Source organism: Ranitomeya imitator, chromosome 4 (assembly GCF_032444005.1).
Source record: "Ranitomeya imitator isolate aRanImi1 chromosome 4, aRanImi1.pri, whole genome shotgun sequence".
Classification (NCBI taxonomy): domain Eukaryota; kingdom Metazoa; phylum Chordata; class Amphibia; order Anura; family Dendrobatidae; genus Ranitomeya; species Ranitomeya imitator.
Window position 1 is genome coordinate 247,910,707 of NC_091285.1, and position 13,408 is coordinate 247,924,114.

The 13,408-nt window shown below is 41.8% G+C and overlaps 1 protein-coding gene across 1 annotated transcript in view; it reads right to left on the minus strand.

Moving 5' to 3' along the window:
* SLC38A1 (solute carrier family 38 member 1) overlaps positions 1-13,408 on the minus strand; it is a 114,826-nt gene that overhangs the window by 42,116 nt on the left and 59,302 nt on the right. The window contains exons 3-4 of the mRNA XM_069764484.1: positions 12,269-12,347; positions 8,984-9,099 (exon numbers count right to left, since the gene is read on the minus strand). Coding sequence (XP_069620585.1) covers positions 8,984-9,099; positions 12,269-12,347 — 195 coding nt within the window. The remainder of the gene's footprint in view (positions 1-8,983; positions 9,100-12,268; positions 12,348-13,408) is intronic.

Consider the following 13,408-nt stretch of genomic DNA (forward strand, 5'->3'; position numbering starts at 1 on the left):
TGTACCGAAACGTCGCCGCAGATGGCAGATTAAATCTGTAAGTCTTTTTTCACTGACCGGTGTGGCGCTGTCTTCTTTTTTGTTATGGATTGGACTTTGTAGCTGGGCTGACCCCCTGGCAGTGACGTGCGCCACTAAGCCTATGAAGGCCGTATGGGTGGAGGGTGCAGTTTAACGCATTTTTTGGATTTTTATGAAACAGAATTAGTCGGGGGTAGTGATACCTTGATTGACAGGTCCTAAATATTAGCATTTACCAAACGGCACATAGAAGTGGTTTTTTACAATATTGAAGCATTTCTGTATAACATGAAGCATTGTGTTATAACACAGATGTAAGTCAATTTAACGCTATAGTGGTGATTTGGCAAACTTAGAGGACCTGAAAGATTCCCCTTAAAAAAAAGAAGAGTTTGAGCTCCTGACGTGAGTTTTAGTAAATACTTTCATTCCTCTAGAAAAAAAATACTAGAGCAACCTTGCACTGTGCTTAACCTCTGTTCTTCCTCTGGGAAAGGTATAAAATAAACTGGACAACTTGGTCTTACCATTTCCCTTGTCGATGGGCCTTTTTTCTCTACACTCTGACTCTGTCAGCCCAAATTGTTAGACATTCAAGAGACGTGGCAAAATTTACAAAGTAAATGGTAGCACCCTGTTTGTTTCTACAAAACACGTATAAGGCCGTGGTCACACAACTGTATATTCTCTCATGCAAGAGAATGGTTCCAATTATAGTAATGAGGCTTCGATCAGACTCTGTCAGAGTTGGAGCTGAGTTTCAGTTTTTCTGTGATCTGATTCTCTCATGTGAAATGATCGCAGCACAGGTGCAGAGAAGATGGAGAACTTAACTTCTCCATCTTATAGCATTGTCTGCGTAAATCTGACTGTAAATCAGAGTGCAGTCCAATGTTTCAAAAACACTCAGACACTTGAACGGCTGCTATGATTTGCAAAGCCACTTGCAGTATGCTCAAATTTTTTTTCCAATCCGAATCGGCATGAGAAAAAAAAAGCAGATCTGCGGTGTCCCATAGTATAACCTTGCACAAGTGCTGTCCGATAAAGCATTGGATAGCACTCAGCCATATTATACGCTTATGTAAGCGAGCCCTAAGAGTAATATTAGGGGACCGCACAATGGAGAAGTCTATTAAACGATGCCACAGAATTGCTATTTAAAGCACCACTCTGTCATTTTTTTATTGTGGCGCTGGAGTGGACCCTTCTAATGTGAAATCCGTGCACCTACTGTAGTCTGATACTTACCCTTTGCTGTTTTCACCTTCTTTCACTGCCGCTCTCCTGCAGTGTATGACCTGCCCAATTGCTATAGTGTTTCATGGAGTGAGCTGGAGGTCACAACTCAATGCAACTCTATGAGAACCTGGTTCTGGCTCTAATAGACCTGCATTGAGAGTTTGTAACATAACGTCTTACTTCCCACCAGTCGGAAGCCACAAGATGGAGCAGTGGGACCTGAGCGGTGCTGAAAAACGATAAGGGCGTTGGAGGATGAGTATAAGATGGGGCAGGGGCCTTATTTTAGTAGCACCACTTCAGCACCGAAAAAAATGCTGGAGTGGTGCTTTAATATAGAGAACAAGTATTACTGAAGCAGGAATATCAGGAGGGCTGACAGTTCCTCTTTAAATGTATATTTTTTATTGTTTTATTTAATTTCATTTAAACATTGCAGATTTATATGTATGTATAAATATGCCCATTTTGTGTAGTAAATATGCTGTATGATGCTCGTATCATAAATACTGGGAAACAAAATCACTTTTTCAGTATCTAATGGAGATTCTGATTAGTTTGCCCTAACCACCAGGAACACTTTGTACCGGGCATCAGTGCAGTCAGGGCATCAAGGGACACCAGGAATTGTGCATTTAAATTGAACCTGTTGGATGATCCACAGTCTTCAAACCATGGGCAACATGAATTGCAGACTGGCTGCACAATGTCCATTCTCTGAGAAGTTACAGTATTCCAGTTTTTTTGAAGGTATGGCCAGAGACCTTAGTCGTTAACTAGACTAGTATGGCCACACCGCCAGATGACTCTTCCTAGTGCTGCCACAGCACATTGACAGGTCTCTCCATGCGTACACACACCGGAAAGCCCTGACAACTACCTGTAGCAGCACTAGGAGAACTTGTCTTTGGATGGAGCTAGACTAGGGTTATTTACGGCTATTGTCCCCTGCTGGATCTGTATATTTTCTCTGGTGTTCCATAGAACGATATACCTTTCTGTAATATTGCAGTCAGGCTATTATTCATGCTGCCCAAGGTTTTGGGGATGAATTGCTTGACAGGTCCTATTGAAAGGGCCACTGGTACCGGGACTCACCTCAGGGGTTCTTTCCTTGTGGCAATTGCAATGTTTTGTTTTAATGCCACCTAAGGAAAAACATTTTCAGCATCCAACATCCAGGACACAATTCCAGCTTTAGCGATACATTTAACTGTTGGTCTAAGACTATAGGTAAGGTTATATATGAATTGAAATGTCGATCTATTAGGATCTAAGATTTATAATAGTAAGATTTATTTACTGTGTAAACACCTTCAGAAACATATTTGTACCATCAATCTTGGGCCCTGGAATCATCTAAAAAACAAAACACCTCAGTCACCTCACATTGTCAACACCATCACGGTGGTAAATGTCAGGGCTTGCAGGTATTGGGTCTTTAAAAAGTTTCATTAAATGTCCTTGGAGGGTGTCTAACTCCTCCCTTTTACAGAAAGAATCCAGATGGATTTTTGAACTCCATTTGGATGTTTTGGGTTGTCATTATGATTTAAAAAGAGAAAACACAGTAGTTTTACAATAAATGGCTTCACCCAAACACTAAGCATGGGTGGAGAAAAAGTTTTGGTGTTATCATTCATATTCTCTGAAAAAAGGCCCAAGAAAGCAAAAATTCTGTCGGGGTATGTAAACTTTTAAGCAGAACTGTAGCTAGGGAGATACTTGCTTATCAAAAGAGGTTGACTATATGTAGCTGGTTATAGAGGTGCTCCAATGCTGGGAAACCCCTTTAATCCATTGATATAATACAGGTCTACTATTGTAGTTTTACGTATAGACCACTTTTAAATAAAAATTTATAAAAGTTAGTTTTTAATGCATCCTTTATATAGAGTCTATTTTCTTTTTGGGCAATATGCTGTTTTGTCCTATCAGTGACTGACAGCTTTCTCCGCATGCACTTGTAACACCCCAGGTTCCTAGTTGTTACAGTGGCATTGCTTTCCTTTCAGGGAGAGTGATGTCATGCTTGGAAGCAAGGAAGGATCCCTTTATCAGGTATTCAGCATATACAACAGTTAATGAGTAGTCAGTGAGAGGAGAGTGAGAAGTGAGGAAGGAGACAGGGGCCGTGCAGCCACAAGAGGTGCTGCAGCTCCTGGGAAGAGCAAAGAGAAAGCAGAGCAGTCTGTAAAGAGACTGAGAGGGGAAGTAGAGAACAGGAGAATGAATAGTCGGAGAGAAGCTGCGACTGGGCTTCCTCCATGCTGAGCGCAGATACCGGTAGCTGTAAGACCGAGGTTGTGAAGTACTCTATGTCTCACAGCAGAAACCGGCGGGACAACTGGATTGCGAGTCACCTGTCCACCAATGACAGCTGAGGACACAGTAGCAGAATAGAGCCCAGGTCATATTAGAGATCCTGCAAAAAGGCTCGAGCTATCTGTCGTACAGGTAGTGTCGTACCAACAAGAGGGACAGAGAGAACGTGAGGACCTTGAGTGAGGCCTAAGGCAGCAAGGGACTACAACACCATAGCGCTAGTAGGAAGGCTTCCAACCCCACCTAATAAAGGGATTCCAGAATTGCTTCCAAGCCGGCCAGACCATACCTGCACCTGTGATCCGGTGCCCTGGACTGTGGCTGCCTGAATTCAGCAGTAAAGAGGTAAAGAGACTGCAACCTTCGTTTCTTTCTACACCACCTACCACCTGTCCCTACTACACCGGGAGCCCTGGGGACCTAGCTTCACCTGTGGGAAGCCATACCATCCCTGCTGCCTCAACATCACCCCAGAGGACCCCTTTAGCAGCGTCGGTCACCCTGAATGAGTACCACAGGTGGCATCACTGACAAACTTTATCCAAACCCCTTTAAAGACCATTCCTTTTACTTGGGCGCCCAGGGCCACGGACTGGGTCGCCGCTGCCATGACATCCCCTTTAAGTACCAGACTCTGTACCGAAAACCCCACGGCCCTGGCGGGCATTCCACACTCTTAGACATAAAAAGCTGTCAGTCAATGATAGGTCCGCCCACTGGAATGAAAATCCCAGAAGTAGCAAAGGATTAAAAGAATAAATCACAACTTATACCAGATCTTTTCTCACAAAAACATATATATCAATCTACTCTATTCCCCCTGCTCTGTAACACTATGTCAGCGGATTAGGCTGAATTTTCATGGTGACACGTTCCCTTTAAATATATCATAAGGGAACAATTATGAGCATCAAGGAAGCAAGTGGGTCCTTACATCCACTGATCATTACATTTTTAAATGATTTACTGGCATAGCCCTTTAACTTGTATATTATTTTTAATGGCTATATTTTTAATTTGTCGGTATTATGTATTATTAGATGTGTCTGAAGTTAAAAATAAATTTGTAATTTTAGAATCATATTGGCGTCATAATACAAAAGAAGAAAATGCTTTTTACAGACACAAGTAGATAAATAATAGAGGAATTCTCCCAACCATGTTTTCCTTTCTTAGCAGTGCCAGTAATATCTTTGCCGATTGTTGAACTTTAAAACCTAGTGGTATAATAGCGCTGGTAGCATACTCTATGAGTTTCTTTCTACAACTGACAGTGACATTAATCACTTGCATTATTCAAATACGGAAATGGAGCAGGACGACTCTTTAAAGTGTCCCAGCATGCCTTGTCTGTGCTTTTTCCCTAGCAGCTCTTTGTCAGTGGACAAATCGTTCCATCATACAAAGAAAATTACTGTATGGGGAAGTGTGGTGATTCACAATGTCAAGGACGCATTCGGGGAATGTACACAAGGAGTCCTAGAACGTTAGAGTAGAAATAAACATGAACATACTCGTTGTTTTCGCAATAATGATTCAGGTGTCTGAAGAAAAGATAACTACACAGGTAACAAAATACTATCCAAGTTCATTCATGTATTCTGCATATACGTGCATTCCTAAAGCCTAAATTCCGGCAGATGAGACTAGAGGTGCTGCTGACGCACATCTACGGCAATCCAAATTCAATCCAAGAGGCGGCTTTGGTAAAAACAAGCTTTTATTTGAAATTCCAAAACATATCCGACATGACAAGATCAGAGACAGAGAAAAAGGTCCCACAAAAGACTGCTACGGTTGGCGCGTTTCACAGTAACACTTCTTCGAAACGCGTCAACTATAATAGTCTTTTGTAGGACGTTTTTCCTGTCTCTGGTCTTGCCATATCGGATATCTTTTAGCATTTCAAATAAAAGCTTTTTTTTGCCAAGATCCCGGATCCCCTGCCATCTCTTGGATTATCATTACCATGGAGCCCGGATCTGTGAGCTCTGGGGATGGATGAGCTGGTTATTTTCTCTGTATTGGCTCATATTTATACCTGACACCATCTCCTCTCCTCAAAGTCGCTTTTATCTGTGTCTTTTATTATGGAGACTTGTAGAAAGTAACTACTAGTAAACAGTGTCACTAAAGGATTGTTAAGTAGGGAGGCTGTAAAAAAAAATCCCAATAACTGTACATAGAATCTTCACGGTATAATCTAACTAAAAGAGACCATGACAACAAAAACTAACATACTCTTAAGCAACGTGCTCATAATAATACAATTTGAAAGATTTATCAATAATATCTTAGATTTCCAAATTTACACACATTGGGGGGTATTTATTTTCTGTTCCTTTCAGTATCTCATGGCTGACAGTTATATAAACCATTATGTTGGACAACGTTCGCTCATTTTATGACTTAACCATGTCCCTTTTACCTTTTTGTATATATACTGTATATATTTTAAAAAGTTCACTTGTTAGAAAGTGTATAAACCATATAATACGCATTCACATAATATTTCTGTGTCTCCCTGAGAGGCAAGGCCAGGCGATGACCATTGTACTGCCCCTACAAACACTGTGGGACTGTTTTGGTCTTATTGTCAGAAAAGCTAACATGAAAACAGCAATGGTCACGCAAACCTCTATGTTCCCTGAGGACACGTAAGTCGGCTTGGGATCTGCAGTATAGCTGACTTAAGACTCATGCACATGGCAAAGCTTTGTGCACAGAGCCTGCCGGGCAGAGTATGAAGACTTGCATGGCACAGAACCATAAAGGTTAGTGATAATTTATTAATCCGTCGGGGTTTTACCATTGCAGGCCACACTGATCGGCAGAACAGGGCACTTTTTAGAATGGAGCGGCATTCTTGTCCACCGCCCCATTCATTCCCTATGAAGCCTGGCTTTTTCCAGCAGTCTCAGAGATTGAATGAAGCATCGGTTGATCATCCAACCTGCCGCTCCTTTTTGTAATGGGAATAAAATTAACCAATGGGACAAAAATTCAGCTTTCTGACGATCAGTAAGTTATCATCTGTGTGCGCCTAGATTATAATTTATTTTTACCAAACAACCCCTTTAATTAAACCATTTTTTGAGACCCTAACATTACTACACTGTAAGGCCACCATCAGACAACCATAGTACGGGTGCTTTAGGTCACATCATATTGCCGTCACAATACTTGGGCCTCTTAGAGTTCTGCTATACCGAACTCACAGAAGCCTATTACTTATGTTACAGCTGTAATATAGTGTAGGTGCAAAATGTGAGCTTTATTTGGCAATTGTAAGATTGCTGTTACTGAGTGTATTGTGGGACACTCGCTTAGCACGGGATTCACGTACACTGGCACGGTTTTTTTCCAAACAAAACAGTCCACATGGTTTATTATAGCATCATAAACCATAGAAATATGCACAGCACGCACACAGTCTCTACATCATAGTTTACAGCTTTGAAACACGGTTACTAAACACGCCGAACCTCTGTTCAGTTATCGTGGGTGACCGGATGCCATACAGTTCACTGATGTCCCTGGAGCACAACAGGCACCAACATACGACATTATGGTTGCAGCAACTAAACACGCTGGTCCTCCTTTCACCAGTTGCCGTGGGCTACCACACAGTTCATAGAAACAATAAGGACCAACAGTCTATGGAGGTACCTTACAGGAGCTCCTGCTCCACGTGCTGACTCCTTGTCAGTCCTCTGGGAAAGCTGCCCACGGGATCACCAACTTGCCTGGGCGGCACACCTTAGTTAGTCCAGACCCACCGAAGGACGGTAGCTTCCCCAGTTTCACTGTGTGCTGCTCAGGGATCCGGTCCTACTCCCAGGACCTCCCAACACCAGCATGTGCTTTTCAGGAAGCCTACTCCCAGGTCTTCCAACACAGGAACATACACAGGACCATGTGACCCACACCCTGGCCACATTATATACCCTTAAACCAATCCCCTGGGTGGGAGTGTAGGTGTGTGGCTAGTTTGTCCCGCCCATCTCACATAACTAGCCCTGCCAAACCACCCATGATGACTATTATACAACACTATACTTGTAGGACTTCAGGTCCCAGAACACCATATCGCTTCAGGCTGGCAGCGCAGAGTCCCCTCCTCTGCGACACATATATCGGCCATTCACCACAATGCCGGACTTTGTCACATCATCACATCCATGTATGCAACTGCCATGCACTCTCACAGCCTCAATACGCCTCCGTGTGTATACTGGGGAGACTATGCAGCGCCCCCTACCTGTTACAGGGGTCACTGCATCACACAATGGAAAAGGAACCTAAGTATCAAAACCATCTCATTATACAGTCTATATCTGCATTCTCTTCAAAATAACCACACATATATTCTACAAATTCTAGAAAATATCTACTTAAAATGAATGATTGTTACTACTACTACTACATACTACACTGCCTACAACGGATGAGGTGCCCCAATAAAGGCAATCCTACTGAGGAACCTTAATCATTGCACCCTAAGGATATCCTAGCAAGGAAAAAAATGTGTGATACTTTACAGAAGTAAGGGGATCTATATGAATATTAAAAAACTGCATACAGTAGAAACTTGTGAAATAAGTCCTTATAAGGTTCCTGGTAGCCAAACGTCATGGTAAATCAGTCACCATGGAGTGGGTCATCAGTGAATCCATGTATACTATTTATCCAGTAAAGTATTAGGTGTTTCTGCGACACTTTGGAGGTGATTCATTAAAGGGACTCTGTCACCTGAATTTGGAGGGAACAATCTTCAGCCATAGGGGCGGGGTTTTCGGGTGTTTGATTCACCCTTTCCTTACCCGCTGGCTGCATGCTGGTTGCAATATTAGATTGAAGTTCATTCTCTGTCCTCCATAGTACACACCTGCGCAAGGCAAGATTGCCTTGTGCAGGCATGTACTACGGAGGACAGAGAATGAACTTCAATCCAATATTGCAGCCAGCATCCAGCCAGCGGGTAAGGAAAGGGTGAATCAAACACCAGAAAACCCCACCCCTATGGCTGAAAATTGTTCCCTCCAAATTCAGGTAACAGAGTCCCTTTAAAGGGAACCTGTCAGGTCCGGTAACGTTATGAACATGCAGATATAGGGTTAATCTTCAGGATAATAGCATTATGAAGGTGCCCAACCAGTGTACTGAAATTGCTGTGGCTGGGAGAAAATGAATCTTATTCTTCCTGGGAGCCGTCGGCTTTCAGTCATGCAGGCACCGCGTAATGATAGGATCTTTTCCAAAATAAGAGTTTGGAAGACCATTTTACCACTGCCATATAAAGAAACTCCATTTAAGTAACAACAGGTAACTATTGTTTATTTAGAGGAATAAAAAGCACTTGACTTCTTATATTACACAAAACATGGACACTTACACAAACAGTACTATCCCGGTGTTCGCCAAAGCAAAAGCCAAGCCAAGAATCCCACTCCCCATAATAGCATTGCTCAAGTTAAAGACCGACATTCCAATGGACGTTGTGCCTGGACTCTGTAGAAAACACAAATGTTTCTAGAATTAGCTGTCAGATATATATCTTGGTACCGTGTTAGCCAGTAGATAGAATAATATTTAGAATTGAGAGTCCTCAGTGGTTGGTACCTTTTAATGGCTAACTGAAAAGATGGTAACAAATTGCAAGCTTTCGAGACTACACAGGTCTCTTCATCAGGCATAGACTAAAACAAATTCTGAAGAATCACATATTTATGCACAACATGCATCAGGCCTCTGGCCTACTACCGCTACATTGATGATATTTTAATCATCTGGACGGAGTCTGAGCCACAGCTAAAGACATTCCATGAACAGTGTAATCAATTTCATCCAACCATCAACTTGACACTCAACTACTCCTGCACTGAAATTAACGTTTTGGACACCATCATTAAGCTGCAGAACAATAAAATAGAGACATCCCTGTATCAGAAGCCAATCGACCATCCAACATACCTTAAATGGGACAGTTTCCATCCAAAACACATAAAAAACTCTATTGTCTACAGCCAAGCCATCAGATACAATCGTATATGTTACAACCCAATGGATAGGGATGAACACTTTGGTTGCCTCAGAAAGACCTTTTTGAATCAGGGCTACCATTCAAGAACAATTGAAAACCAGATTACAAGAGCCACCAGAATATCAAGGAATCACCTGCTACATTACAAAGCTAAAGAAGAAAGTAACCGGGTACCTCTAGTAGTTACCTACAATCCAAATCTGGAGGTGCTAAGGGGAACTGCACGGAAATTACAACCTTTACTACAAAAAGATGCCTGCTTACAATCCATTTTCCCAGACCCCCCACTACTGTGTTTTAGGCAGCCCCCAAATCTAAGAAGCATCATTGTCAAGAGCTCCCTGTCCTCTCCAACAGCTGCAGGTACCTTTCCTTGCAATCAGAAAAAATGTAAAACCTGTCCATTTATAATGACCACGGACAAGATAAAGATCCCCAATTCACATCAGAACTACAAGATACCAGGTACTTTCAGCTGCGTCACTTCTAATGTGGTGTACCTAATTATTTGTACTAAATGTCCAACTGGGGGTCTGTATGTGGGGGAGACAGGGCAAAAGCTTAGAACAAGAATGAATTCTCACCGCCACACAATAAGAGAAAAAAGAATGGATCTACCTGTGGCAATTCATTTTGGTCTCCCAAATCATAACATTATGGACATGAAATTACTTGTGTTAAAAGGTAGCTTCAAATCTCAGAAAGACAGAAGAGTCTGGGAATAAAAACTGATGACGACCTTTGACAGTCTTAATGCAGGAATGAAAGTGTCGCACGGATTTATGTCTTTTTACATCAACTAAGGAACTTGCCCCTCAGACTATGAGGGGTCATAACAACAGAGACCCTAATCAGAGGACAATAAAACAATCCTTATCTAAGAGCTGGCCCAATATTTATGGACATAACTGTTTATCACTTATGATAATTCTGCTTCATGTCACCTGTCTTATCCATGGTTTTCCCCCTTTTTTTTCTCTATGTTGTACATAAATATGTGATTCTTCAGAATTTGTTTTAGTCTTTGCCTGATGAAGAGACCTGTGTAGTCTCGAAAGCTTGCAATTGTTACCATCTTTTCAGTTAGCCATTAAAAGGTATCAACCACTGAGGACTCTCAATTATAAATATTTTAGAATTAACTGTACATTTATTATACTATTGTCATTCAGATAGTTCTGAACATTATACAATTCCTCCAAAATGTGTGATGCTAGTCACTCACTACTCACGGACAAGCCGTGAAGCTGGGTAGTCAAGAGGTCCAAGGTCAAAAGCCAGGAGGGTATGTCATAGAAAGAGGGGTGAGACAAAACGTGTTGTCAAGTAACAGTCCAATGACAGAATTCCAATAAGGTAGCAGATCATTAAAAAAGGTCGAGGGAAACGCAAGTCAAAAGCAAATCCAAGGTCGAGCATCAAAGATCATAATACAAGACTAGGAGCACAGAGAAAACACACATCTCTTGAGTAGTGATGAGCGAGCTTGCTCACCACTCTATTGTGCATCGGGTTCTCAGGTATGCATCGAGTATTGCGGGTACCCATGTGGGTATTGCCTGCCATACACAGTAATTCCGCAGTCATGTTGACTACCAGCCATGAAACATGTGGGGCGGGGACTCAAGCTTGGTGCTCGAGCACCCGCAATACTTGATGCATACCCGAACATCATGAAACATGATCAAGTGTCGAGCACACTCACTCATCACTACTCTTGAGCAAATCTACAATTGTCAGCAATCTAAGGCAGATGGATGGTTAAATAGCCAGGTAATCACTCTGAACAGGAGACAAATGGATGAAGGCCCAGCACACCCTGGTCCTGATTGGACAGCTAAACTGTCACTCAAAACACTGACAGATCAGCACGCCCCAGCATCCAATTGAATGGACGAGCTGTCAGTCACCATACTGACAGCTCTGCACACCCCTGTCCTAGATTGGATGGCACAACTGTCATTCACTGTGTCCAGACATGCCTATAGGAGGAATTGTGACATAATGACAAGGAAGTTGGTAACCTCCACTTGTTAAAGTGATTGTCTGAGATTTTAACATTGATGATCTATCCTTAACATAGGTCATTAATGTCTGATCGGCGGGTGTGACACCCCAACACCCTCCCAATCAGCTGTTTCTAGTGTCTCCAGGGCCTAAATTGCTCAGTTATGGACCTGAACATCTGTCGACTGTAGAATGGCTGTGGCCAGCTACTGCACATCCGCCACCTATTCAAATCAGTACCCAGTCATGGCCACAGCTAATCGCCGAGGGTGATGGGGATGATCAGACATTGATGACCTATTCTAAGGATAGCCCGGCACTGTTAAAGTTCCTGACAAAACTTTTAATATTTTCATTCATTTACTAAAGCAATATCAGATTAACAGCACAGAGTTATACAAATAAATGCCCCACAATTACTACATTCACAGAGATTTGAGTTTCTCAGGGAAGAATATTAAACAAATATTTCTTTACTTTTCATTCTTGTTACAGTTCCCAGATTTGATTATCGCCTTTTTATATCAAAATATAATGTTATATGTGGATGGCAATATTCAGAATGTCAATAATAGGAATATCAAGAATAGGAATATCCATTAGCAACTAGTAAAGAACAAGGCCACTTACATAATCATCGCAGGACTTCTTCTTTTCCAGGTGACTATTAGTTAGACTTCTTCTGCTTTCACGATCAGCAATAAATTTACTGTAGAGAAAGTGAAGGACATTGAGTGCTTACGTTTATTATAATACTTAACTCTTTCATGCTGAAGAACTGTGTTACAGCTGGGGGGGCATCCAGACTGTAAATGTAAAAATCCCACTTTGTTTGGTAGATAAATACAGAACACATATAAATGGATTACTATTATATTTTACACTCAAACTCTGAGCACTGTACAGAACAGGTCAATTGCAGATGAGTGCTGCTGGGTAAAATGCAGGAGGTAGTTTATTCAGTCCTGCAGGATAAAGTTTATTTTGTAGTACTAACTGAACAGTGCCAACTTATGTATAGACACTAGTGCAAAGGAGCTTGCGAGGGGGCAGGTTTCCCTGCTCTGGCATCATTGTATTAGCATAGTGTGGAGACACAGCATTGTATCTTAATTAACCAGACGACTTTTTTTTAGCAAGCCAGAAAGCATATGCTATTATCTGTATGTTGATATTTGAATTTTAAGCTGGTCAAGAAAACAGACTTTTGTTTGTGTAAGCCTGGAATATTTACTCGTAAGCTGATATTTGATATAACATATTTTGCTCTTATCCTTGATGACTAGTGATGTGTATTGATATGCTAATTATGCATTGGGTAGCCCACATAGTTTGCTGATTTTTAAAACAGAGGAGGAAAATTATGCAAATAGATTACATAATCAAACAAGGCGACTTGGTCATTACCATTCTTCCCCTTATCTGTGATGCTGGACTTAAGGACACTTGTTAAATATAAAAATAGGTTACATACCTCTGTAGATAGAGACAGAGAGAGAGACAGAAATTCTGCCAAGACATCCAAACATCCACGGGGCCCTACACGACTGCTGCCAATACATCATGGCCCCATCACAAAAGACACGGATCTATAATTCTACAGGAGACAACCTAGGAGACCTCGGCTCTGGTTGGAAGAATACAGATCTGCTCCATTGACCATCACTGAACCATGGATACGTTTGGAGAAAGCCTGGATTGGGACCTCTCAGTTGAACGGCTCCATGGAGATGTTCAGAGAAGCCAGGTTGTGATCCTCGGGTCAACTGG